Raw genomic sequence first — 23,686 nt, forward strand, 5'->3', positions numbered from 1 at the left:
TTGGGTGAGACATCGACTCAGAAGCGTGAAGTTAGCCGAGGTTCGTCGACCGTCGGTCTATTAGGAAGAAGTTGCTCGACGGCCGTGACATTGTTCCCCACCTATGGATCTTGTGTCAATCCAGTCAGTCCCAGCCTGACATCTTGCAGTCCCCTCAGTCCCTTGTCACCCTCTGTATACTCCTCAAGCTCTACGAGCCAGAGACAAGTATTGGGTTACAGCCCCATTCCAGTCACCTTGCCTACCCTCTGGGGAATAGACCCCGTCCGTGACATTGGGTCAGGCTGGCGTCACTACGGATCAGGCTGGGTCAGCACGGATCAGCATGGGACGGGACCATTCAGGCTGGCGTCAGGATGACGCCGCCCGGAGAGGGGGCGCTACACCGGGAGGACCAAACGATGGATATATAAGGAGCACATTTTGTCTTGATCCTCTTCAAGGATCAATCTATCATAAGTTACAAAAGTGACAATAGTCTTCCATAGGCCTTCCATAGTCTTGACATACATCTTCGGCCTACTTCACTTCGCTCGCCAACACTTTGGGATCCTTTGAGCATACCTTCGGTCACATTGCCACTTTGACCACACCTTTCGATCTTCAACCACACAAGTCTAGTGGTTGTGCAACTTCTCCTCCGCACAACCCAAGCTCGCCGTAGTTCTCCGCTAGCCGGGGTTATCGTGACAAATACCCTCTAGGATCTCGTATCTTTGCCGTAGTCGGTCTCAGTGGTTCGGGTGGTGGTTGGTGATGGTGAAAGGAGGGTCGGTGATGGTAGTTATCAGGGATGTTACGACATGGTTCGTGACACTACTTTGCTCTTTAGACAATGTATCTTCACCTGTCTGTGACTCTAGATTGCTACCGTGCTTGACCAGTTGCGGATCTTGTCCCTCGAATCACACCTATAACTGAAGGAACTCCTGACAGTTGGGCCAATGCTAGTTAGTTGGTCCTCGTGACTGAGGGATACACCAAATGCATATGTAGATTGGGGTGGTGATGTGTATACTCGTAGGGGGCAGAAGTCCTGTCCCAACCCCAACTTCACAGCCAAAATTGGTCCTTTTCTGATGCCACCAGTCCGGAAGCCAGTATGAGAGGCATGCATGAAAAGGGACGAGCGAGATGCTGGGTGCTTTACTTTCATTCCCATGGAAGCATAGAGCTGTCTTTCTGCAATTTGGTTTGGTACAGGCGGCTGCAAATGGCTCACTTGCCATTCACAGCCGGGGGAGGGGACAGGACTTTTGCGCCCTACGAGTACATACTTGCATACTTATATACTTGAAAGTAATAGAATTGACTTTGGAGATCCACACTAAATCCTTGGTTGTGCAGTAGTGAAAGACCATGCTCAACTAGTGATCAATCCTTGTCTGGAGGATCCAAGGAATATGTTTGAAACCAATCCCAAACCGAAACGGACGTTCCGTGGTGTCACCTCATGACACTCTTTGGCTTATCATCAATGGGGGATACCAACAGCCTGGCGAGCCAACACCAACAGCTTGTCGTTCCGCCTTCTGGGGGATACATACACACAAGACTGTCCTAGTGACAGGAATTGAGCCTTTGATGCAACACATTGTAACCCATTGAAAGGCGCAGGAATAGGTGCCATCACTCTGGATAGGATGACCAAATTTGAAGGGCATCCTATACATCATTATGAGGTTTGAAGCAAAGGTAAATGACAGGTGAATGAAAGCCAGCTTTGGAGCACATTCAGCAGACGCAAATGTTGATAGGTATACATAAGTGGGAAACTCCCCAGATGCGTGTTTGCTGATCATTAGATGATATTACAGAGGGGGAAAAGAGCATGCATCAATTCTACATGTCTCTGTACTTATCACATTCCACTCACTCACAGCAAACCGGAGACAATTTGAATAAAGCTCAGAGGATAAGTTGGACTTCGGAATATTTGACGGAAGGTGTAGTAATCTAATGGCGATAGGCCGTCACGGACCAATTCTATTGGCTAACAATGCGTCAGGAGCGCCAAGTTAGCTTGAAGGAGATTGCCTCGCACGGAAAAGATATGAAAGCTGTTATTGTTCATTCCGCGCGCAGGAACCACACTGGCATACCTTCAGATTGTGGTTGACTGGCGTTTCACCTCCTACATATCCTACATAGAGCTAGCTGGCCACTGAAGAGGGAAGTACAAGGAGGGCTCATTGAAAATCCGCTCAAAGAAAGGATCTCTGGGAAATAAATCTCAATCATCAGTTAGCTAATCTCACACTTCCTCACTGCCAACTGTTTCCCTCCTACTACATCTTTGTACAACCATGTCACAACAAGAATGTGACACTGGCGCCCAACTCCCCCATGCCAACGTCTCCCCGCAAAGTGGAATGTCATCCACCCGAGTGTACAAGAGGAGAATGGTGCCGGAAAGGAGATCAGCTGAGGTAGACGACCTTACTCATGGGGACTACAGCCAATGGCACTCACTAGAAGAGCTAACTGTCGGAAAAGTCTCTGGACCCGGTAATTCCTCAACTCGACCTCACGGTGCCAGTGGATTTATCCACCGGCTATCTATTCTGTCACACAGGAGACTAAACTTCATAGGCTCTGGCACGCCCGACAGTGACTTGCTGACACCTTTACAGGTGACAGCATGGTTCAACGATGATGAGGAAGGCGGAACATACGTGTCCCTGACCCCCACACTGACTGGAAATGAAGAAGATCTGCAAGTGCAGGAGGAGACCAACAGGCTATGTCGTTTTCTCAAAACCAGACTCAAGCGCACTCCGGGCGAATTCCAAGAAGATTGTGATATGCTTGACAATGCGTGCAGATTGTTCATGAGCATATCTGAAGGTCAATATGGTACATCAAAGAGCATAGCGCTTGACCTCTACAGCCAAAAGCCTCGGCCTCGGTTCCAGTCGACGGGGCCGGTCAATCCAGGATCCTCTGTGGTACTAAGAATTGGGATGATCAAGTCAGCTCTTGGTCCGTTACTTTTCATTCTCAATGGAGATGCACACCCAGACACAGACAGAATCTTTGAAGCAACAGTGGAGCGAGCCAGTCTACCATCAGAGAGCAAGGCGCTATACAGATTCTATGCTGAGGATTCCGAGGGTAAGAGTGAGTTTATATTGGACCGTATTCAGAGAGCTGCCACTGAGGCAACCACTGCAAATGGGTTGAATGGGCTCAAAGTTGTTGTTGAGGGCGAAAACGTCACTCAAGCATGGCTCTCAGAGGACCCGAAGGGACGATTCAAGGGAATGCGCAATCTTCTGACCAGAGAAGATCAGAACAAACTGAGAAGGGTAGTGGAGACCTTCTGTAAAGTAGAATAGACAGAATACTCCTTTCGACTGTCTTCAGATCCGGTGTTACGGGGTAACAATCCCAAAGCGGAGGTCATAGAAGTCAATGGAAGCGGTTGCGTTCAGACGGACTGGGTTTCCTCTTTGATATCTTCCCTTCTAAGATTGTCTGTGGAGGTTTCTCCATCTAGCCAAGTATGTAGTCAGATGCTTGCAGCAAGAAGAATAGGCTAACAAGGACTGAAAGATAGCTATAGAGTAGTTAGGAAGATACTGACCTTTCCAATTCTCTGATGTCATATCCTAGTTGTGCTAGCTACCTGAACAGCAAGACGACAAGCCATCACGGGCCGCTCTGATTACCTAGAATTCAGCTGAGCCCCATCAAACTTGACATAACTTGTGACCAATTTGTTGTGTTTTCAGTACTGTAACACCTTGGTCTCGAATTTCGGTCCCTCTCTGACAGATGGCGATTTACAACGATGATTAAGGGGCCCCCAGAGAGTGTTATCCTCATGCATTGGATGTGATAACGAAGATTGAGAGTCAATGCAACCCCTTAGCAACCGGGTAGATCCAGCAGTGATAAAAGGCGTACACCACCTCCATATCAACTACAAGAGACAAAGATGGACCAGCTATGTATGTGTACTTACAAGAACTGTCTTATTGTAGTCATTTGTTTTTGGTGAACAAGTCTTTTGGACAGTAGTACGCCTACAGCGCTTGTACGGTAAGCAGGTCCGAGAGGAAATGACGGCAAAAGAGACTGTCAGGTGGTGAGAGTGTTGAGACTGCGAATGATTTCTGGGCAAGGTAGACGGAATCACGACGGACTGCCGTGAGGACGACGACATGGAATCTTGAGAAAACGCACGGAATGTGAGAAAATGATGTCAAATCTGGTCAGGATGACGTTTTTTGGTTGAGGCTATGCATGAGAACTGCTTTTGCGGAGCAATTAACCCCATCACCAAGTGTGGAAAAGAAGGCCAGATTTCAACCTCGTAGGCAGTGAGAGGGACGGTCGAAAGTCCGTCCACGGGGAGGCGGTGATGGGGAAGAAAGGATCGATCCTTGGTTTCTCACCCTCCTTTGGATCATGTCATTTGGATGCCAACCATGAACTTTCTGCCTTCCATGGCTATGTTCCCACTTCTTGATCAATAAATACAGCATCTTAGTGGCAAACATCTCCACATCACTCATCCCCATTATCAACCCCGTTCCCAAACTCGTCTCCAGTTTCCAATCATGGCGGCTCAGCACTACTCTTGTGTACCCAGGGGTTCCAGAACCGCACGCACCGTCCGTGTGTTTGTGTCCACTGACAAACAGAATGATGATGGTCCTGGGCAGTGTTTATGGTTTGGGTACAACAATACTGAAGGTGAGGACAGGCCTCAAGATGTGCTGCTTGCTGAGAGAATGATGATAAACATGACTGGGTTTTTTCAACATCCCCGGCGCTTGCATGAGACTACTCATCAGGATCTTCTGAGTCGTTCACATGAGGCTGCGCAAAGAGCTTATTACTCCGCAAGGAAGATTTATAGTCATGCATTACTCTCTATCTCAATCTACAGTGATCCTGCAGGTGAGTTGTGGAGGGAAAGGAAGAAAGTAGACCCCACTGCTGCTTCTTTGGCCGCTTTTGGAGCCTGGCTCTCATGTCAACTATCTGATTCAGAAGTGGGGCAATCATATCCAGATGGGGATGAAGATGAAGATAGCAAAGCGCCAGATCTGGATAAAGAAGTGTACCAACCAGATCCGTCAGACTCTGACCCTAGAGGTGACCCTCCATCATACTCCGAGACATAGTCCTCAGCAATCATATATCCCTATAACCGGAATCCATGATTGTCAGGATGAGATGCATTTAATGAGAGAGGGTAAGAAGGCATGAACACTCAGAGGATGTAGCACTCACCTTGAGGCTCATGATCTTTGCACTGCATCGATCAACCAAATCTGCATCATCTCTCCCGCTTCCTCCTTGTCCTGAGATCTCTCAGCAATATCTGGCCTGGGTCAGCCACACATGCGCCTCTCTCATTCAAGTGTTACTTTGGCAGGGTATGACAGCAGTTAGCGTAATGAAAGTGAGCTGAGAGGGCCGTGAGATCAGTGGATCATCGATCAGTATGTTTGTCAGTATGTTTGTCAGTATGGTTTGTCAGTACGGTCCATTTGAGACAAGCAATTCACAATAGGATGGCATGTCAATAGAATGTCCTAATGTCCATGTCATCACTGTCATACGCTACTGGCGGGAAGCTCGAACGGACAGGCGACATCACTAATCTGAGTTGACTGTTCAGGATGCGTCACAAGCCCAATGATAGACATCTTGAGAACCAAGCGGAATTTGAGGTCTCTCTTGTCAGTTGTTGATTCGAAACCAGACGGAACACTCACCGGGTCGTGTAGTTCCAGGCCATAAATGTCCACAAGCGTCGTATAGATCGTTCCCTCTCTATCAGCTCGAGTTTACGGAGATATTGAGACTCACAAGTAGTGTCAGAAGTGTTCAGAGCGCTATAATTGAACTCGACAGGTAAAACGACAGGTTGGTCCGCTTTGTGATGAACGACGTGACCGTGAAGTGAGCCAGTGGCGATTTGCTTGTCCGTCGTGAGGTCATAAAGGGTCGCTTCGAGGTTGCTGAGATGTACGGGGACATATGAGTTGGTCCCATCGGCTGATAGTTAGTTACTGCGCTAGTTACGGTGATGTCCATCTGTGAAATGAACGGAACGGGAAACTTAGGGAAGAATAAGATTAAGCAAGATTACCAACCAAACAAATTGAGATTACCGGCAAATGAAAAGTTGGTGGGCGTCCGACTGAAGGCAATGGTAGAGTTATCCACGGTAAACGGTGAAGGGGCGTAGAATGTGAAGCTGGGAGCTCGAGGAAGGACAAAGAATAGTGTCACGGCAAGGCTACATGTCAGCAACTAGTTTCAACCAGCTCGATATTTTATTCGTTACGTCGAAACGATGACTCACCCAGCGCAAACGAAGAATAGAGTGAATACTAGCAGCCGCCTGGTCAACCAAGCCACACCGCATAAACCTCGTTGGTCTCGTTTCCATTCTCTCCAAGCCCTGACACGTTTTTCCCTGGTCACTTCATTCCTCCCCGTCTTGGACATTTCGTGTAGTTCTGATTTGTGCCATCTATAACGAATCAGCTTGAGTACAGGCTGCCAGTCATTCCGATAGAGCGGGGACTAAGGTCTCGGAAGAAACTATGAGAGGAAGGGGAGGATTCGGACTCACTCTGGTCCCAGGACAGGCACCGATACCATCTCTTCATCCGTAGTTGATCTCAATCCAGGTGGGGGAATGTGTGTTTCGACCCGACGGTAACTAGAATCAGTTTGCCTCAAACATACATCAAAGCAAACGAGCATAAGTTACGATGACATACGATTTGGCATCCGCAGCACTTTCGTTCACACTACCCTTATCTTCATACCCATGTCTCTCACTCCATCGAGGTCCATCACCATCAAAGTCCGCCCGCACGTCGAAAGGTTCATCTTGATCATCGATGGATTCATGATAAAGTGGTTTGGGCTGGGCGTATGGGTCATGTAGATTCTGTTGAGAATAAAGTTCACTTTGTCTGCGTTGTGTGTATGAATCTTGGTGGCGATAGTCTGTCGAGAATCGAGAGTTGTTTGACATGTTTGCGGGTTGGCTGCTGGCTCAAATCTTGTAGCTGCAGATTGGAGAAGATGATGACGGTCTTTGAGACCTGATCCGGATGGACGGTGGAATAGAAGTCTGTCAATGTTGGAAGTTGTACAGGAAGATAAAGGAGGGAAAGGATGTCGACACGTGGTTCCCGATCTAATCCTGTTTGATGCCGACAGTAACAAAGTTTTAAGCGGACTGCTACAGAGCAGAGCAGAATCAGCTCAAGCAGCCATGTAACCGGGACGATTGTGAAAGAATTGAGGTGGCGAGGTGGGAAGTCTAGTAAGAATGAAATAGTGAACCACAAGAGTGCTGAGAGGTGAGAGTGATCAACGGCCAGCTTGGAGAGAAGGATGACGTGCGGGATGCGGGACATGGGGAAAGGGGGAAGTTGCACAGCCTTCCTCTCGGAACGAGTCACCACAAGCCCACCAAAAAATTGACACTGACAATAACATCCAGCATGAGAGAAGTAGGACCGATAAGCTGATTCATACTGTAAAGTAGCTGGCGACCAATGACCATGTTGCAACAAACTTACTCGTAAAGTAGTACTTACGACTACACTACTTTCATAGCAAAACACATCTGGATGGGACGCGATGAAAGTGAACTTCCGTCGGAAGACTCAGGCTGACATTTTCTCCTCAATGCGATGACTCTGACAATAGCGAGATCAGTGCAACGTCACACACTCCCATACTTGCTGTATCCTTGCCTCTCTTTCAATCATTTACAACATGATCCTCTTAGAGGTGGGTATTTCTCTCTGATACTAGCTCAAACTAACTTCAAAGTCACGCAATACAGTGATAAACGATGTTCTTTTGGATCGTTTCGAGAAGTGAGTCCCAAAGGCCTCTTTCAGTAAACTCACAGCTTTCTCCAAGTCTCATTCCTCCAGTCTAACACGAGGTCGCACAACCCACTGGTGGTAGTGTAGAATGAGGTGTAAGTACTTGTGAATCAAAACTGATCATAGACCATCACGGATGGATATCCAATTTGTCGACTACGATAATGTCCGATTTCATCTCTCTACCGCTGACTCCAAAACTGTGATTCTCCTCAGCATGGGAATACAATGTTGGCCCGATTTGATCAAGTATGGAGCAAGAGAACATTTGCAGAAAGAATATGCTGGATTGGTGTTACCTCCTAATGAAACGGAACCGGAGTATGATGTAACTTTGTCTATTGATTTGGAAAAGCTACCTCCGACTGCTGGTACGTTATCATCCACATCGTCCTTCATCTCTCTTATAAGGTTGCTCCACATAGCTGTCACTGATAGACACATTGAACCGCGATGATGAAACGTTTGATGCCGGGTGACTTTCACTAACGGACAGAGGAGAGGTCCGCTTTAGTCCAAAAACTCGCCCTTTTCAAATCCACAGCCATGTCAGCACCTTTCCTAGCCGCTTTTGCTGAACAGGCTCAACTTCAATCTTCGTACAAAGAACCGGCAGGAGCACAACAGTTCGAATTACCTCCTGCTGAGTCTCAGGGTGAACTCAAGATTATCAAGTATAGAGAGGAAGAAGCCATGTTCATTCAGGCTAGACACGATAGAGTTACTGTTATTTTCAGCACGGTGTTCAAAGAGGAGACGGATAGAGTGTACGGTCGTGTTTTTTTGCAGGTGAGTCTCCATCGTCCATTCTATCCACACGAGCAAGTCATACCTTACCTTCACTTTATCTATATGTTGCTGATGGTATTAGGAATTCGTCGATGCTCGGAGATTGCAATCTCTTCAAAGTGCACCTCAAGTGACATACTCGAATCGTGAACCACCACTGGAAATCAGACATGTTCCCGGGTTGAAGAATGGTGAAGATTGGGGTTATGTGACTTTTGGTGAGTCAATCGTTTATCCCCTCCTCCCCCTCTTCCCCATTTGTCCTCTCCTAAGCCACTTTCGATAGATCGATAAACAATGGGATAGAAGATGTTGTAACTAAATGATAGTCCTATTCCCGCGTCACTTTGCCAACCCAACACAAGCACTTTCCACCATTCATCGTATTCAACTTTTCCGCGATTATCTACACTATCACATCAAGTGTTCAAAAGCATACATGCACTCTCGCATGCGAGCCCGAGTGGCAGAGTTTCTTAAAGTCCTCAATCGTGCCAAACCGGAAGTAGCGACAGCAGAACGGAAGACTGCCAGTGGACGTACTTTCCAACGACGCTGAATGTCGACGAGACTCATAATTTCCTTTGCTTTCAATGCTTGTCATCTGAGACTTGTCCAACCGTCCGTTCCAGGAGAATGGACAAAGGAGGTAGTTTGGATGTGGGACAGGTGAGAGATGATGAAAGAAATGTCAAGACGTTGCCATTACCTCTAACATGTTTTCCCTCACTATTCATTTGATGTGTGTCAGAGATCCGCTAACATCCTGAAACTTGGGTCGTACCCGACTAATCCCTTCAACATTCCTTTCGGCCCTTCACATCTGTAATTCTCCTTTCATCACCCTCTCCTTTATCCTCTACAGCTGTCACATGTTTTCTCCTACCCAGTCCCTCATTCTCACACATCCCCTCACTCACTTACTCTCCTCTCACAAGCACCTCCTTGGTACTTACCATCCTCTCACATAACTTCCCCGAATAAATTCAACTCTCATCACATATAACGACCCAACATGTCTCTCACACCCCTCAAAATCCACCGATCTAGCGGGATCACCCTGATCTCATCAAGTCAGCCCCACCGACCTCTCCCTCGAAAAGATACTGTCATAGGCAATCATCAACGTCATTCAATACATATTTTCCCACACTTTCATCGGAGTTTCAGATCTTTTTCTCCACGCCTTCCAATTCATCTTTCCAACTCACTCGTTCTACCATCGATAACTTTCCATTCCACATCAATTCATCGACTCTCACTCTCACAAATCATGTACCCCCCAACACCTTCTGAACTTGAACCTGAAGAAATCGCTCACATAATCTCTGAACTTCAAGCGGGTTGTGAGGGTTTAAGAAGGATTTGGCTCTTACGTTTATTAGGTATACCACCTGATTCTCTCACTCCTGATTCAACCAACAAGAAGAAACAAGATTCAGAACTTGGGATATCTCCTGATATTTCCAATACCCCAAGAAGATTCCCTTCTTCATCTCAAGAACATACGTTGAAACCCACCATGACTCCGGAGCAACCTTTGAATAAATCGAGTGAAAATCTTGTGAGTCCTGAGAACGTCATTTCGACACCAGAGAAGTTGAACGGACAGGTTGATGTGAAACCAAAAATGGAGGAACGTCCTTGTGCTCGAGAAAGACTAATGGGATGATGGTTGGTATTACGTTATCATACCTTATCATATGTACGTAGATGCATCGTCATTCTTCTCCGATAATATATATTCTAGTCTCTTTGTCCGTTTGCGGTTGACGATCTGATGATATAGAGAAATAAATAAATAAAATTTTCGACCAGACTACTTATCACGTTTATAAACTTTATGAAGGAAACTTAAAAATACTTCTTTCTTCACTCCTGTACTTTCATCCACCGATGCGATCAGACCAGTGATGAGTTCGTAAGATTCTTTCTCGTATACTTCAAATCGTTCAGGAAGAGAAATGGGAGATTCGTGGTAGACGGCTTTGATACGTGCTTCACAAGTGGAATCTTTTTTGCCATAGTTGTCCTAATGGTCAGCATCTTCCCCCACATTGCGTGCTTCGGCTGCATTTATTTCCTCTCTTCACGTGTCAGTTTAGCTTGACGACCTTATTCTGGTGGATTGTATCTCCCCCCCGTCTGTCCCTCCTTCCCAGAGGGTCAAAATGATGCAAGCACGACTCAAAGGTATGATGTTCATTGTACACAGATGAAAGAGGTAAAGGGAATATACTGACGTCGAGGATTTGACGCTGTTCCGGAGTAGCGACTTTAAGAGCGGTGTTGATATTCCATGAGCATTTATTGTCCTCGAAGTCAGCTATTCCAGCTCGAAAAACAAATCTGGCAGCTTACTAAGATATCCGTCCCGATTTTCCCGATATGTTCAGGTAGACCAAAACAGTCCAAGAAATCGTCTTGTACTTGGAAATATTTTCCGAGAGGTATTAGCACGGAAAGTGCTGTTTCGTATGCTTTGGGATCTGTCACTCCGCTCTGTCAAATTAGTGAGACACCAAAGAAGTGTGAGAAGGACTTGCCATACGCATGGCCAAGGCCACAGGAAGATAGAACGAATAAAAGGCGGTTTTGTAGATCACGATGAGATGGTATCTATTTACCTTCAGCAGGTTCATCAGCCGTGAACGAGGAATTCACTTCTCAAGGGAGAATTTGGAGAGATCGACGTGGTCTTCAGGTGCTGTAAGGAGATCGATCAATTGTCCTAGTTCAGTCTGGAAAGTGCTCTGCATGGTCAGCACGTAGGCAAATTTCAGATGAAGTCTCAGATCGAAGAGGTGAAGTAAGAGACAAACTGACCTCGTGGAAATGCTCAATCAAATCAACATAATATGGTTCTGGTCGGAAATACTTCTTCAACAGATGATAAATAGCAGCTTCGAGCATGAATGCATCATTGATTGCGATACTTCCCACACCAGGCTATACTTTCAGAGATCATTCTTTATCATGGTCCAAGAAAGGTGTGAACACTCACCACTCTGTACCAACATGGCTGCCCACGACGAGTGATAGATTGGTCCATCATATCATCCGCAACCAAGAAGTAAGCTTGTAGCTGGCAATTCAGTATTACCGTTCATCAATCACTTAGAAAGGAAGACGTACCAGCTCTACACACCAGCCCAAGACGGCAGCTTTATGGTACTCTTCATCATTCAACGAAGAGCCTTTGAGAATTTCGACAGTGTCTACTACTGAAATTCCCCTATTGAGCTTGCCTTTGTGATTAGTTCGTTTAGCAATGATGAATAATGATGCACATACCCCCTGGGACATTGTGATCCAAATTCTATTGGTAAGCTTTTCTCATCACTGGGATACTGAGCCAGCATGAGTAGGTAGAATCATGAGATAGAGACGTCTCGACCAGCGAGGTTGAGAGACCACTCACTTGCTGATACCATTCCAAAGCCTCTTTGGGCATTGTCTCAGCTTTCAGGTATCCGACAAGATCATCTCTTATAATCTTGTAGACGCCTTCGAACTTCTGTCTCCTGGCGGCTTTATCAGTCTGTCGGTCAGTTGCCTAAAAGTGACTCTGAAGGAGGACCTCACGGAGGAGCTCATGCCGTGTGGTAGGTGATCTTGCAGAAAGGTGTGATTACTGGTAGACTGATGAACGTGTATCTGCAGGGAGCTGGGGATGGAAGTACGTGACCGATAAAGGTGAGCTATGAGACCGATGGTACAACTAAGTAAAAGGATAAGGGTCAAGGTGGAATGTCGTACCATGATCTATGGTTTTCAACGATCACACTTTCAACCTTACCCTCTTATGCCACGTGACACATTTGATTCCGAGTTTCCGCCCCGCGTGCCCGAGTACCAGGTCCCTAGCGGCTTTTTGACTGTGATCCATCTCTCCCACCTGTTGACTCCTTGAACTCTTCCTTCTCACCGCCATGTCAGGCTCTGGATTAGGAGTCGCAGCTGGTGGTGCATCACGTAGACGTTCAAGCAGTGTCACCAACGCCCTCGAGTGAGCCATTTCGTCTTCCTTCAGCTCCCGTTGGCTGGATGTTTACTTTGAGGGGGTATTGATGGACAGACAGGTACCTCTCAACTCGCAAGCTACATCAAGTCACAGTCATGGACACGCCCACCATGCGTAAGTTATCGATGACTTCATTGAGATGATTGATCGCTGACGAGGTGACAGTGGTCATAAAATCCAAGGTCAGGCTGGTTCTGCAAATCAAGGGAAAAGCGAAATCAAACCTCTTTCAGGTAGATCAAGACCAAGGCCGAGTGATGATCTAGTTCTGGGTGATATGTATTACACCAAAGGATTTCTAAAAGATCTTATCTCGTTCAGATGGATGACCATTCCATGTGAGCAGTTTTCAGCCAAACACAACTTTCCAACGCAGCTGACAAGGCAGCATCCTCTTTGAAACTCATGATGATCATGCCTGTTTTGTACCTCAATCATCTGGCATTGGTACATCTCGGGATACTCTCACCGGAAACCCCCAACCCATTTGCAGCTTGCTTGTTTTTGAGTGGGAAAACGGCAAATGGAAAGTATACTAAGGCTTGGGGAGATTGGGCGTTCGTTTTGTGGCATACCGTATGGTGGTCTCTGTGAGTCAATTATTCCCTCCAAGCTGATTTTATCGGATTGGTGCAATCAGCTGAAAAGAAAGGGTGAGGCAGAGTATGACGCTATATGTGTTACGACCATTAGCCTATTGGTTCAAAATTAAACGATCAAAGATCATGAGGTTCACTGAGCGTAAGTACATAGTCTTTCTGTTGAGATGAGTCAAGTTGATGGTCAGAGGGTTACGCTCTCTTTTATTTCGGTATCCTAAGCGGGTGCGGGATTGTGAGTGAAATCGTCCAACACTTCTTCTCCATGCCCGTTGACAGCTGGGTCTCTGGTGACAGCTAACAAAATAGTATGTAATGCACGGTCTATCCACTTGGTGTGAGCATCATCCATGTTCCGACCAACTTCGGCTGACGGACAGGGTACCGAACCGAACATTTCTGGTTGGAATATCCTCATAGGGAAATGACACTAGAACTCAAGCTTTATTACCTCATGCAAGCGGCATATTGGTTGCAACAAAGTATGATCATGGTGCTAAAAGTGGAAAAGCCGAGGAAAGATTACTACGAGTTGATAGCCCATGTGTGTGATCCTTCTCCTATCCTGTAGTCTTACGTCCTGTTATCAGACATGAGTATTTGACAAGCTGCAGGCTGATCCATCAGCACATCGTCACCCTGTGGTTGATCGGATGGAGTTATATCGAAAACGTAGGTTCATCATTTTCCTTTTTTCCGACAACACGGCTGAATTTCAGCTCACATATATCGGAGTATCCATCTTCGTCACGATGGACGTATCAGACACTTTCATTGGGTTTTCCAAATGTGTCAACTATATCGACGAGAGCAAATCGGTGCCTCCTTTCTTGGTCTTTCTGGTGGTTTGGACGTGAGTACATATTCGCCTCATTTTGCATTCTCGTTGTTGTGATCCGACGCGGCTGGTCACTTGGTAACGGGACTGAAGAAGGTTTCGATGGATTCTAGCTTATGAACAGGTACATGCGTCATTATCTCAATATCAAAATTCTCTACTCGGTATATTCTGAATGGCATCTCATTCCGTTAGTCTTTCCTGATCTCTCCTGTATCCACCTTCAATCACCCTCCCTTCCTTTACCCCTCTGATTATTGCTCCTGGCGCGACTTTATGATGTCTTAATGGACCCAAGCATCGTGGACTTTGTGATCGTTATGGACCACCCCAATCTCCCTTGCCCAGCTCGATGAGCAAAGGAATAGGACGGACTGAAGCTGACTCCGCCAGAGAGGCAAACAGACAAGTATTCGACCCATGGAGAGACAAATGGATGCCACCTTGGATGCAATGGCAAATCTTCATCCCTATCGCTTTATTGCAAGTGATAAACTTGTTATGGTATTACCTCCTCATGCGTATTCTTTTCCGGTCAGTACAGTACTTTTCTCCTCTCAAAAATATCGTTACTCCACCCGTTCGCTTGACCGGCCTGTCATTCTGCTTGAACATCTATCTTCATACCTTACTCGATGACATCGGCTTCGGAGCCAGGGAAGAGTGAAAGTTGATATGATCCGAAAGACTGATGTTCAGTGCGCTCGTATTTAATGATAGGAGGGACGAACGGTCTGATGATGAGGAAGAAGAGAAACCAGTGTTGAAAGATGGCAAGGCGGAGTGATTTAATTCATGTTCAAATAATGACGAATAATCCCCTCTTCATAACCTGTCGAAATTGTCCATCACAACCAACATTCCCTGCCTTAGTTACCTTCTCGTCCATCTAATGAAAGGTCTATGCGGTATGCAATAATGCGAGCTACTATCAAACTCATCAATAATGCTCTGATATGATAAACCCTTTCAGAATTAACACAATTGATTCATCTGCATTACACATCTTTGAAAATAGTTATGATTTTCATTCCGAATCCACCCATTCGACCGAACCAGCGATAGCAACAGTACTTGGTAACTTACCCGGAGTAGGGGATAACAGAGTATATTTCCTTCTTTGAGAATCTATATTGGTAATCACCACAAAACCAAGTACTTCCCTCCATCCTACTTCTTCTTTATAAGGTACATCATCTAAATCATCTTCCTCCTTTTCTTCCTCTTCCCCATCATCTCCCTCTTCTTTCTTTGGGGATTTGATAATAGTCGGGGCGGATTTATTGACGGAAGTCGGTTTTGGTATTCGATCATCTGGACGTATAGCCACGATAGCGAGGACTGTGTTGAGTAAACGGACAGTATGAGCCGGACCGGATGGATCGACACGAGTGAGACGGGTAGGTGAGAGCATTCGACTTGAACCGAGTGGAAGAGCTGAGGAAGGGGCTGAATGTTCTGGTGATTAGAATTAGGTTTTCCCGTCTATTCTAACACTGCTCAGGTGCATCGAGGATAAGAGCCGACAAATAACATCTTGACCAATGGCTCCGTGATTTGATGAAGTACTGAGTTGTGATCAAGAGATGATGTTCGGTCCATATGGGAAGAAGATTTATAAAGAGTGAAAAGATGAAAAACCCAAATTTCACTCACCCTCCCCGACCCTCAGAACAATCAATGTTTCCCACCCTATCTGGAAGGAATAAGGCGTTAAGCCCAGTTCCCTAGGGACTGATTCACCTCTCAGAGCCTGAATGGTCTTTGAGATAGGTGGTTCACCATAAAAATAACATCTGACTTGAAAGGCATGCACCAGTTCGCGGTAAGTGTCATCATTATCCACCACACCACCTGATTTGGGAAGACGCAGGACTTTTATGGAAGAAGGAAGGAGACGTAAAAGGTCGATGGTGAGTTTTTCATGTCCGATAACGACGATCACATCGACTGCATATTTAGTGAGTGATCTTGGGTTTCAGGACCTACATCAATTCATACGAATCGACAGGTGAATGAATCATCAAGCAGCGTGATAGAAAGGAGAGATTTGAAGATGAAAAAGGAGATTGGGGACGTAGGGAGATAGTACCCACTGTCAAATGTCTGAATAGCTTGCAATACCAAAGCGTATCGAGCTTTAGGATCATCTTTTTTAGTTCCCAAAGTAGGATTTGTGAATGCACTCGGTGTGTCCATTATCAAACCCGAAGCAGCGGCTTTGACTTCAATATTGCTCGGCTCAATGTCAAGATGATCAACTCACCGATGGGGTCTTTGGCACAACGCTCTTTCCATCTTTCACCCATAGCCGAAACGAGCTTTTTCCATATATCCGAACCCTTGGTAGAGGGCTCGGTATGGCCATACCACCACCCTACGGTCGACACATCCGCAGCCAGGGTGCTTGAAGGGAGAGAAGTAGGAGAGGAACCGAATGGGTGAGCCACATGATGAGTTGGAAGGGGATGTGAAGGTAAGGAGAGGGATATCGAACCGGGTATGAGGTTGGCGGGCTGTCATAAGTCATGTCTCAATTACATTCGTCCCATATTATTATATGTGTATAAGTTCCGCCTTTGGACAAGCCATGAATCAACACATGGAACGTTCAGATGGACCACTCACAGAAGAAGGATCTAAGCCTACTACGCACGGCGTCCAACCCATCCCTGCACTCAAAGCGAGATTCACCAAATTCTTCGCTACGGTCGTCTTTCCTGAACTGGTCGGTCCCACAAGCATGACTCTGGGTCCTATTGTCCCGTCTGAAACCCGTTTAGCAAGAATCCGTCTTTGTTCCAAAGCGAGATGAAGTGAGAGAATTTGTGACTGGTTCGTCGATGATGAGGCATAATGGGACGCGGGTAGTGAAGATACTGATAGTCAGTAAGTTCCATGACATACACCTGACTGAATGCCTGTGCACGTAAATGAATGCCGAGCCGTCAGTATCAGGGAACAGGTGTGAGACATGACGAAACGAGTGAAACCAACCTTCTATTTGAGCGGGTTCGTGTGCGTAAATGGCCGATTTGGTGAGTTTATGAATCGGATACCAAGTTGACGGGGGTAATTCTTCCGCATTGATTGAGACAGAGCCGGAAGCCACCTGTAGAGGAGACAAGTGTCAGTCATGGTCAGAATTCATACGGGGTTTTCACGGACGCATTAAACACTGGGCATCTCCACATGTGATCGTGAAAAAGGAGACGCAGTTGACACGGGAATGAGAGTGGATGACCAGATAGATACAGGACAAGATATGATTTATGACATGCTGGACACTACAACGCAGGGTCTTCAACGACAACACTAGTGAGACTGAACATGAAGAGGGAATTGGACGGCTCAACGGTCAGCACACTCACGCAAAAACGGGAGACGCAAAATCACTCACGAAGTATGAAGCCATTCCGTTGTTCTATATCAAAAAGTGGAAGAACATGCGACTCACCCGTACAGCCATCTCCTCATCAGCCTCCAGCTCAAACCTCCATTCCACACCCGGGTCAATGTCGAGAGCCTCGTATTCCATGGCGAGAACCTCTCCGATCGTTGAAGAGTGGCTTGTACGATTGAATCAGTCAGTAAGTCAGGACAAGACGTTACTTTGCCTCAATCCCCACACATTACACTCAGTAGAGGTAACACCTTGTACGACACCTGTATCGGCCACCTAGGGAAGAAAGAAGTGAATCGTTTCAACGTTTGCCCACTTGATGTGCACGAAACGCCGAGAGACTAGAGGAGCGGGATTACACCCGACATTTGACTGTGGCACTCTATTGAGCGGTGCCCCGCATGGGAAGGAGTGAAAGGGTCGATCCTATGTGTTCTCGACTCCGTCTCTTCACTTGCTGTTCTGTATCCTCACATCATCTTCAACATCATAAAGTGTCTTGGTCTACAGCTTGATTCATAGAACACCGAGTGCTCTGGAATTACATAAAAGACAGTGGAAGAAATACTCTCCACTAATCTCGCCACACTCAGCTCACGCCACTCCTTTCCCCCACCATCGCCCTCACTTGCCGCCATGGCCCTCCGTCTCTCGACCAAACGTTTGAGTGAGTTCCATCATCTTCTTCACAGTATGGGACGCTCAATATTGATTATTCAGTGAAAGAACTCAAGGATATACAAGAGAAGGGAACGCCAGCAGGTATCATACCACTCTCCACCGAATCAGTAGATGAATGGGTGTTCCTGATCTGCGTTCTGGGCGATGAGACCATATACAAGGTGAGATATTTGTGTTATACGACAACCTCCAGCTCCATACAAGTATTTACTTCATGTCTTGCGGAGGTACATGTGAATGGATCAAGTTAGCTGACGGGTAGGGAGAACAATTCGCACTCCGACTGATCTTTAGTGATCGATATCCTATTGATTGTCCTCAGGTATGTTTCTCATATGTCTCATCCTTGTTTCTATGGCCCACTACCTTTCTCTTCTCAATCAACTGCCGTATCATACCTACAAACCATGTATACAATTTCGGCCGGACAGTACTGATAATCAATAGGTCACCTTCATAGCGGACGATCAGTATCAGCCCCCTTTACATCCCCACGTCTATTCTAACGGTCATATTTGCGCATCCATATTTGGTGAGTGAGCATAAAAATGACAACTTTCGCTGATACCAAAGGGAACGAGTGGTCTCCCGGTATGTCTTCTAGTGACATGGTAAGTCGGCTGACGACGTAGTGTTAACGGCCGTGAGCATTTGCATCACTATGCAATCCATGTTAGCGAGTAACAAGAAGAAGGAACGGTATGTTTGATCTTTTTTCCTCCAACTTTCTCCTTTGATTCGTACGTTCCCCCTCCGCATACGTGGCAGAATGAATCGATTGCCGTGGCAGGATTCGGAGCATTCACGAGAAAGCAGGAAGAAGATAGCATGACTTGATGGGCCGGGGACTGATCAAAAGACCAGAAGGGAATGACAGATACGTCAGAACAGCGCCCGATAACCCGAAAAAGACAAAATGGGTATATGACGATGATGTGAGTATGATCCATCATTTCCCCCGGCCCATGCCATTCCTGTCACCAGCTGACTTTACAGACGGTGTAGACAATAGAAATGACCCCAATCATGGTGGCGTGTGAAACGATATACGTAGGAATTAACGTTGTTTGTTGTAGGTGCTCAGTTGTGCGTATTGTATACATGGGTCCATGAGGATTTGCACATTATCATCTATTCACGCCCGGATACCAGTCAAACTGCCCAAACGAGCCAAAGAGTCTTCCGACGTCTCGGCTGAGGCATCAGCTTACCCAATCTGTACTCTGTCCATACTTTGTTCTACATTCCCTGTCTTATTCCAGGGTAGATTGGCGGTGATTCGGGATATGCAGACACCGGACCCACAGCGAGACCTTGAGAATCATGTGAATCCGCTTTCTCGCAGATTGACAGCGAGGGACTCACCCTCTTCTATCGCGTCGGACTGCGCGACCTGGTCGTAAGTCTACAGATCTCCTGGTTGTGTGTACACGTTAAAGATATGAACAGATAGCGAGCTGGTAGGTTTCTGTTTCTGGAGTAGGCTGAGCGATGGTGGAGAAAGTCAATGAACGTACGATCCGCAGCACTGCCTTCTTAGAAGATTCCTGTAATTCCCCAGCAATGATGAGTTCGTCCAAAATCTTCCCATCAGCTTCAACCTTCCTCTTTCCCTCCCAGAAAAGTCAAGACATGATACCCACAGCATACGCCTTTTGGAAGTTGAAAATCAAATCCAGTTCGCACACCTGTACATCAGTTCCAACACTTTAATCTCTCCTCTGGGGTTTTCTCCATACTGCCCTTCCTTGGGCAAATTTTAGGCAAATGAAGAAGCATTTGTGTAGATGAGTCGAAGATTTTCAGTGTCATTGACGTATGACTCTGAAAAGGTGAGGTGGAGGGACGAAGAAAGGAGACGGTGATGACACTTACATTACCAAAATACCGATCGAGCACTTCGACGTATCGATGGATCACCTCGAGTGTGATGAGTTCGTTGTCGGATGTAGAAATTGAGCAGACGAAGAATAATGAGGCGTAACGACGGTAAATGATTTTGGTATCTGCATTGGTCAACATCGCCCTCCTCCCGTAATCAATACCACCACCGATCTTCAAGCCCTGGCTCTTGCCCCATTTTCATACTCTCTGTTTTGTACCCCAACCTATCATGCAGGGGCTTGCACTCATGACAAATCGTAGAATGGGACTTCGACAACCCATTCCATTTGAGTCACACTCGCAACCATCGGAAAATGACATACGAGCCAGGTATGATGGTCTCTCCTGTATCCTTTTGCACCCTATCAGGTGTCAAACAGTCCAGCAAAGCCAGAGCTGTGTGGCGAGCGCATGACGAGGATAGAGCAGGAAGAATGACTCACCTTTATATTCAAGAAAATTACACATTCTCGTTCTTCTAGCAAGGACGAGCTGAGTGACATCCTTAACAATCTTGGTTTTTGTCTTGCTAGGTAAAGTCTGGAACCACTTTGCCAATCTGACTTTCCCTATCTTCGTCAGTTTTTCCTAAGTGTACGAGTGATGAGATATACCTTGTCGGGAGACTAGCATTACGTAGTTGATCATGGTGATGATCTATACCTCTCAAAAGGCGAGATAAGAAGATAGGAAGACGGAAGAGGAGGAAGGTGGAATGTTGGAATGTTGGAATGTTAAATCCAAATTCAACACGTTCACTTTTCGGTTTCACCTCTTCATACCTTACTCGTCCACTAATTCTACCCAGTTCAAACTCCTGCTGATGAATTGACGGGACTTGATAGCGAGAAGAGAAGTTCAAATACACAAGGAGAGAAAAGAATTATGCAAGCTACAGCACCACCATTCGTACCTTCCTCTACCACCCGACCGTCCGATCTCTCCACTACGAAAGAGATTATTATGACTACGTCTTTTCCTTCAGCATCAAACGCAAATCATACGGTTACGTCGAGCACGGTGCATGGAGTGTATGATCTGAAGCTGGTGAGGGACCTAGAGGGGTTATTGAATGTCGAAACTGCTCAAACGAGATTAAGGAGGATAGCTGTGAGTTCGACCCTTCGCCTTCTATCCTGTCGCCCCGCTCTCTTGCTCATACCTACCCAATTGACCTGCCTTGATTTCCATTCGTCTACAAATTATGCTATCTCAAACCCTAGTTCTGCTTACTTCCATTCGATTCAATGCAGAGCAGAAATGGATTTGTGTGGGATATGGAAGTGACGAATCTGATTCATCTAGGGCAGAGCTCAGAACCCAAAACCCTTCAACCCCATATGTTCATATACCACCCTCAGCGCTTGCAAACAACACCGACAAAATTGCGAGAAAGTACATTACGAGCCTATCATTCGACCATGGACAGATCCATCCTTGGGCTACTGTTCGTACGTCCTTTTCCCCACGAAACCTGATTGGTCGTATCTCGCCACCGTTTTCAAATTGGACACCTTCACAAGCGGATCTCTCTTGATCCGTTAGTGCCAAATTGTCTAGACAGGGAGCTGATGGGTAGGTACCTCAACCTCTGTTATGGAGACCCAATGTTCGCTTCGAACCCTTCACTCGGAGACGGACCAGGTCCAAGAGGGGGTAAGGAATGTCGGTGAGCTGTCTCTCATATTTCACACCCTTACCCTCTTCTGATTGTCATGGTTGATAACCTCGAAGACGTCAAGATAAATCTGTAAGATTGTGAATAGAACTGATCTTGTAGATATTTACATTTCCAAGTGGTACCCACTACCTCGAGTCATCCTATCCACCCGCCTGATCAACCTCCATTGCCGAAGATCATACGTGAAAGGTTATTACCGAATATCGAAGTGAAAGGTGTATCAGAAGCACAATGGATTCACTGCGATATTCGATCTTTTGATTATTCCTTACTTGGACAGTGAGTCCTCTCATCGACTTTTTACCTTCTTTCCTTCACAGTCAATGTTGGTAGTTGCCTGAGTTGACAAAAAGATTTCAGGTTATCGTTGCTGATCCACCATGGGTAAGTCTTTCCCTTCTTTCCCTCTACGTATAGGACATTGCTATCATCTCGTTCCGCTCTAAATTTGAGTCCAAAAAGGGGCTTTGCCCTTTTATTTTCTGCAATCCCCATTTCCCCCCTCTTTCATATACCCCCCCCCCCCCCCCCCTCCCCCCACCCACCATGTCACACAGTCACCCGGATACCCAGATAAGATTGAGGGAGTGGTATGACAATGATCAAATTGACAGGGACTAATCATCAGGATATTCACATGTCGGTTAGTAGTTGAGAATCGTAGCAACACACACGAAATAACATTTAGCTGCCATATGGAACAATGACAGATGACGAGATGCGTCGTCTCCCATTACCTTCTCTTCAACCGGACTGGGGTATCTTAGCGCTCTGGGTGACGGGTCGGGCAATGGAATTAGGAAGAGAATTGATCTCTCTTTGGGGCTACAAAAGGGTAGATGAGTTAGTATGGGTGAAGACCAACCAATTACAGAGGTTGATACGAACTGGACGTACCGGTCATTGGCTCAAGTGAGTCTTCTTCTGATCCCTCCGCCTTTACAGATCTCCCATTTACCCATCCTTGACCTCATTCACGTACCTGGAATCCAATTCCATCCACTTGAACTTCCACCTCCAATCGCAAAGTGAATAATGGTCACAGCCAATGACTTGGTTGTAATATGAAACAAGTATCTTCCAAGGCTGTTGAAGCAACCTTGCACGGAATGTTATCCTCACGAAAAAACTGCGATACACGATTCCACTCCTCGGAGATAAAGAGGAATGTTCAGGATGAGCAAGGAGTGATAGGATTGATCATCAGTCATACATGCGAACATCTCCTTCTAGCTGTCAAACTACCTCCTGATCATCCTCCTAATTTCCCAATCCCATGGCAAACTTCCCCTGCCCTTCGCGCCCTGCGCAGAGGAGTCGATACGGACGTCGTCGTTGCTGAAGTCCGGGAGACTAGTCGGAAGCCTGATGAGGTTTATGGGGTTTTGGAACGATTAGCACCTCATGGGAGAAAGTTGGAATTGTTTGGTAGGAAACATAATATTCGTCCAGGGTGAGTCTACCCGTACCTCTGTCCCCCAATTCTCATTCCAGTCCTAGCGAGAGACGATAAGGAGCTAATGAGCAGTTGGTTGACATTGGGTAATCAACGTAAGTATCTCATCTGACATTGTCTCTGACTTGCCTCGTTGACAAATGTTATAGCCTCAGACCTGTGTAATTGGTGGTGGAAATGGGGCTGATGAGTAGTGGGAGAATCTCAAATTGCTGAACCTGATCTTCATGCGCGATTACGACAAAGATATCCACAACAACCATTCCATCTCATTCATTCCGATGTGGACATGAAATAAGGTTCATAAACCATGTATTATACCAATACTTGTACATTTGTTGTATGACAAGATGATGCATATGCAAAGTGCTACATGATAATACTCAGACTGTGACAGGATGATTCGAGCAAGGCGATGTTGAAGATGGTCGTAGTGTTGAAAATGAGAATTGTC

The 23,686-nt window shown here is 46.2% G+C and overlaps 10 protein-coding genes across 10 annotated transcripts; 6 read left to right on the forward strand and 4 right to left on the reverse strand.

Moving 5' to 3' along the window:
- Positions 1-2,306: 2,306 nt before the first annotated feature.
- Positions 2,307-3,585, forward strand: TREMEDRAFT_64573 (uncharacterized protein; the record flags this gene model as incomplete). The annotated part of the gene is made up of 3 exons (XM_007006787.1): positions 2,307-3,120; positions 3,367-3,503; positions 3,571-3,585. The coding sequence occupies 3 exons, from the start codon at positions 2,307-2,309 to the stop codon at positions 3,583-3,585; spliced, it is 966 nt and encodes a 321-aa protein (XP_007006849.1).
- A 1,985-nt stretch (positions 3,586-5,570) lies between these two features.
- TREMEDRAFT_33878 (uncharacterized protein) lies at positions 5,571-6,732 on the reverse strand (the record flags this gene model as incomplete). The annotated part of the gene is made up of 6 exons (XM_007006639.1): positions 5,571-5,689; positions 5,733-5,786; positions 5,827-6,015; positions 6,114-6,259; positions 6,326-6,496; positions 6,599-6,732. 6 exons carry the CDS (start codon positions 6,730-6,732, stop codon positions 5,571-5,573), a joined length of 813 nt encoding a protein of 270 aa, XP_007006701.1.
- A 1,029-nt stretch (positions 6,733-7,761) lies between these two features.
- Positions 7,762-9,225, forward strand: TREMEDRAFT_72213 (uncharacterized protein; the record flags this gene model as incomplete). Its single annotated transcript, XM_007006865.1, has 6 exons — positions 7,762-7,776; positions 7,819-7,865; positions 8,004-8,248; positions 8,374-8,666; positions 8,749-8,884; positions 8,996-9,225. The coding sequence occupies 6 exons, from the start codon at positions 7,762-7,764 to the stop codon at positions 9,223-9,225; spliced, it is 966 nt and encodes a 321-aa protein (XP_007006927.1).
- Positions 9,226-9,939: 714 nt separating this feature from the next.
- Positions 9,940-10,338, forward strand: TREMEDRAFT_64576 (uncharacterized protein; the record flags this gene model as incomplete). The annotated part of the gene is made up of 2 exons (XM_007006788.1): positions 9,940-10,230; positions 10,279-10,338. The coding sequence occupies 2 exons, from the start codon at positions 9,940-9,942 to the stop codon at positions 10,336-10,338; spliced, it is 351 nt and encodes a 116-aa protein (XP_007006850.1).
- A 147-nt stretch (positions 10,339-10,485) lies between these two features.
- Positions 10,486-12,120, reverse strand: TREMEDRAFT_69786 (uncharacterized protein; the record flags this gene model as incomplete). Its single annotated transcript, XM_007006866.1, has 10 exons — positions 10,486-10,698; positions 10,910-10,981; positions 11,028-11,168; positions 11,213-11,285; positions 11,331-11,419; positions 11,493-11,615; positions 11,671-11,751; positions 11,802-11,914; positions 11,961-11,985; positions 12,088-12,120. 10 exons carry the CDS (start codon positions 12,118-12,120, stop codon positions 10,486-10,488), a joined length of 963 nt encoding a protein of 320 aa, XP_007006928.1.
- Positions 12,121-12,566: 446 nt separating this feature from the next.
- On the forward strand, positions 12,567-15,054 carry TREMEDRAFT_40462 (uncharacterized protein). Its single transcript, XM_007006663.1, has 13 exons — positions 12,567-12,675; positions 12,745-12,804; positions 12,856-13,028; positions 13,079-13,280; positions 13,343-13,431; positions 13,478-13,524; positions 13,599-13,626; positions 13,670-13,833; positions 13,917-13,961; positions 14,009-14,142; positions 14,252-14,317; positions 14,521-14,661; positions 14,827-15,054. The coding sequence occupies exons 1-13, from the start codon at positions 12,599-12,601 to the stop codon at positions 14,912-14,914; spliced, it is 1,314 nt and encodes a 437-aa protein (XP_007006725.1). The 5' UTR covers positions 12,567-12,598; the 3' UTR covers positions 14,915-15,054.
- A 100-nt stretch (positions 15,055-15,154) lies between these two features.
- On the reverse strand, positions 15,155-17,796 carry TREMEDRAFT_45306 (uncharacterized protein; the record flags this gene model as incomplete). The annotated part of the gene is made up of 7 exons (XM_007006679.1): positions 17,585-17,796; positions 17,125-17,239; positions 16,756-17,006; positions 16,394-16,643; positions 16,224-16,346; positions 15,784-16,077; positions 15,155-15,585 (listed from the first exon to the last, which is right to left on the reverse strand). Exons 1-7 carry the CDS (start codon positions 17,663-17,665, stop codon positions 15,155-15,157), a joined length of 1,545 nt encoding a protein of 514 aa, XP_007006741.1. The 5' UTR covers positions 17,666-17,796.
- A 370-nt stretch (positions 17,797-18,166) lies between these two features.
- On the forward strand, positions 18,167-19,216 carry TREMEDRAFT_64580 (uncharacterized protein; the record flags this gene model as incomplete). Its single annotated transcript, XM_007006789.1, has 8 exons — positions 18,167-18,197; positions 18,251-18,372; positions 18,474-18,533; positions 18,659-18,743; positions 18,785-18,802; positions 18,844-18,910; positions 19,071-19,146; positions 19,208-19,216. 8 exons carry the CDS (start codon positions 18,167-18,169, stop codon positions 19,214-19,216), a joined length of 468 nt encoding a protein of 155 aa, XP_007006851.1.
- Positions 19,217-19,297: 81 nt separating this feature from the next.
- On the reverse strand, positions 19,298-20,780 carry TREMEDRAFT_45309 (uncharacterized protein). The gene is made up of 7 exons (XM_007006680.1): positions 20,710-20,780; positions 20,539-20,664; positions 20,087-20,217; positions 19,855-19,899; positions 19,729-19,794; positions 19,577-19,604; positions 19,298-19,405 (listed from the first exon to the last, which is right to left on the reverse strand). Exons 1-7 carry the CDS (start codon positions 20,741-20,743, stop codon positions 19,347-19,349), a joined length of 489 nt encoding a protein of 162 aa, XP_007006742.1. The 5' UTR covers positions 20,744-20,780; the 3' UTR covers positions 19,298-19,346.
- A 111-nt stretch (positions 20,781-20,891) lies between these two features.
- Positions 20,892-23,606, forward strand: TREMEDRAFT_74548 (uncharacterized protein). The gene is made up of 10 exons (XM_007006867.1): positions 20,892-21,205; positions 21,401-21,546; positions 21,675-21,764; positions 21,876-22,055; positions 22,130-22,160; positions 22,405-22,419; positions 22,465-22,688; positions 22,984-23,229; positions 23,305-23,327; positions 23,427-23,606. The coding sequence occupies exons 1-10, from the start codon at positions 20,981-20,983 to the stop codon at positions 23,528-23,530; spliced, it is 1,284 nt and encodes a 427-aa protein (XP_007006929.1). The 5' UTR covers positions 20,892-20,980; the 3' UTR covers positions 23,531-23,606.
- The last annotated feature ends 80 nt before the right edge of the window (positions 23,607-23,686 follow it).

Source organism: Tremella mesenterica, assembly GCF_000271645.1.
Source record: "Tremella mesenterica DSM 1558 unplaced genomic scaffold TREMEscaffold_11, whole genome shotgun sequence".
In the NCBI taxonomy this organism is placed as follows: Eukaryota; Fungi; Basidiomycota; class Tremellomycetes; order Tremellales; family Tremellaceae; genus Tremella; species Tremella mesenterica.

Coding starts and splice junctions, on each gene's coding strand:
- TREMEDRAFT_40462 (XM_007006663.1), top strand. CDS start 12,599: ATGTCAGGCTCTGGATTAGGAGTCGCAGCTGGTGGTGCATCACGTAGA. Junction 13,281..13,342: donor CATACCGTATGGTGGTCTCT/GTGAGTCAATTA, acceptor CTGAAAAGAAAG/GGTGAGGCAGAGTATGACGC. Junction 14,662..14,826: donor CTCATGCGTATTCTTTTCCG/GTCAGTACAGTA, acceptor ACTGATGTTCAG/TGCGCTCGTATTTAATGATA.
- TREMEDRAFT_45309 (XM_007006680.1), bottom strand. CDS start 20,743: ATGATCAACTACGTAATGCTAGTCTCCCGACAAG. Junction 20,218..20,538: donor TAATTTTCTTGAATATAAAG/GTGAGTCATTCT, acceptor TGACCAATGCAG/ATACCAAAATCATTTACCGT. Junction 19,900..20,086: donor TCGATCGGTATTTTGGTAAT/GTAAGTGTCATC, acceptor ACTGATGTACAG/GTGTGCGAACTGGATTTGAT.
- TREMEDRAFT_74548 (XM_007006867.1), top strand. CDS start 20,981: ATGCAAGCTACAGCACCACCATTCGTACCTTCCTCTACCACCCGACCG. Junction 21,206..21,400: donor CGAGATTAAGGAGGATAGCT/GTGAGTTCGACC, acceptor TGATTCATCTAG/GGCAGAGCTCAGAACCCAAA. Junction 22,056..22,129: donor GATTATTCCTTACTTGGACA/GTGAGTCCTCTC, acceptor GTTGACAAAAAG/ATTTCAGGTTATCGTTGCTG.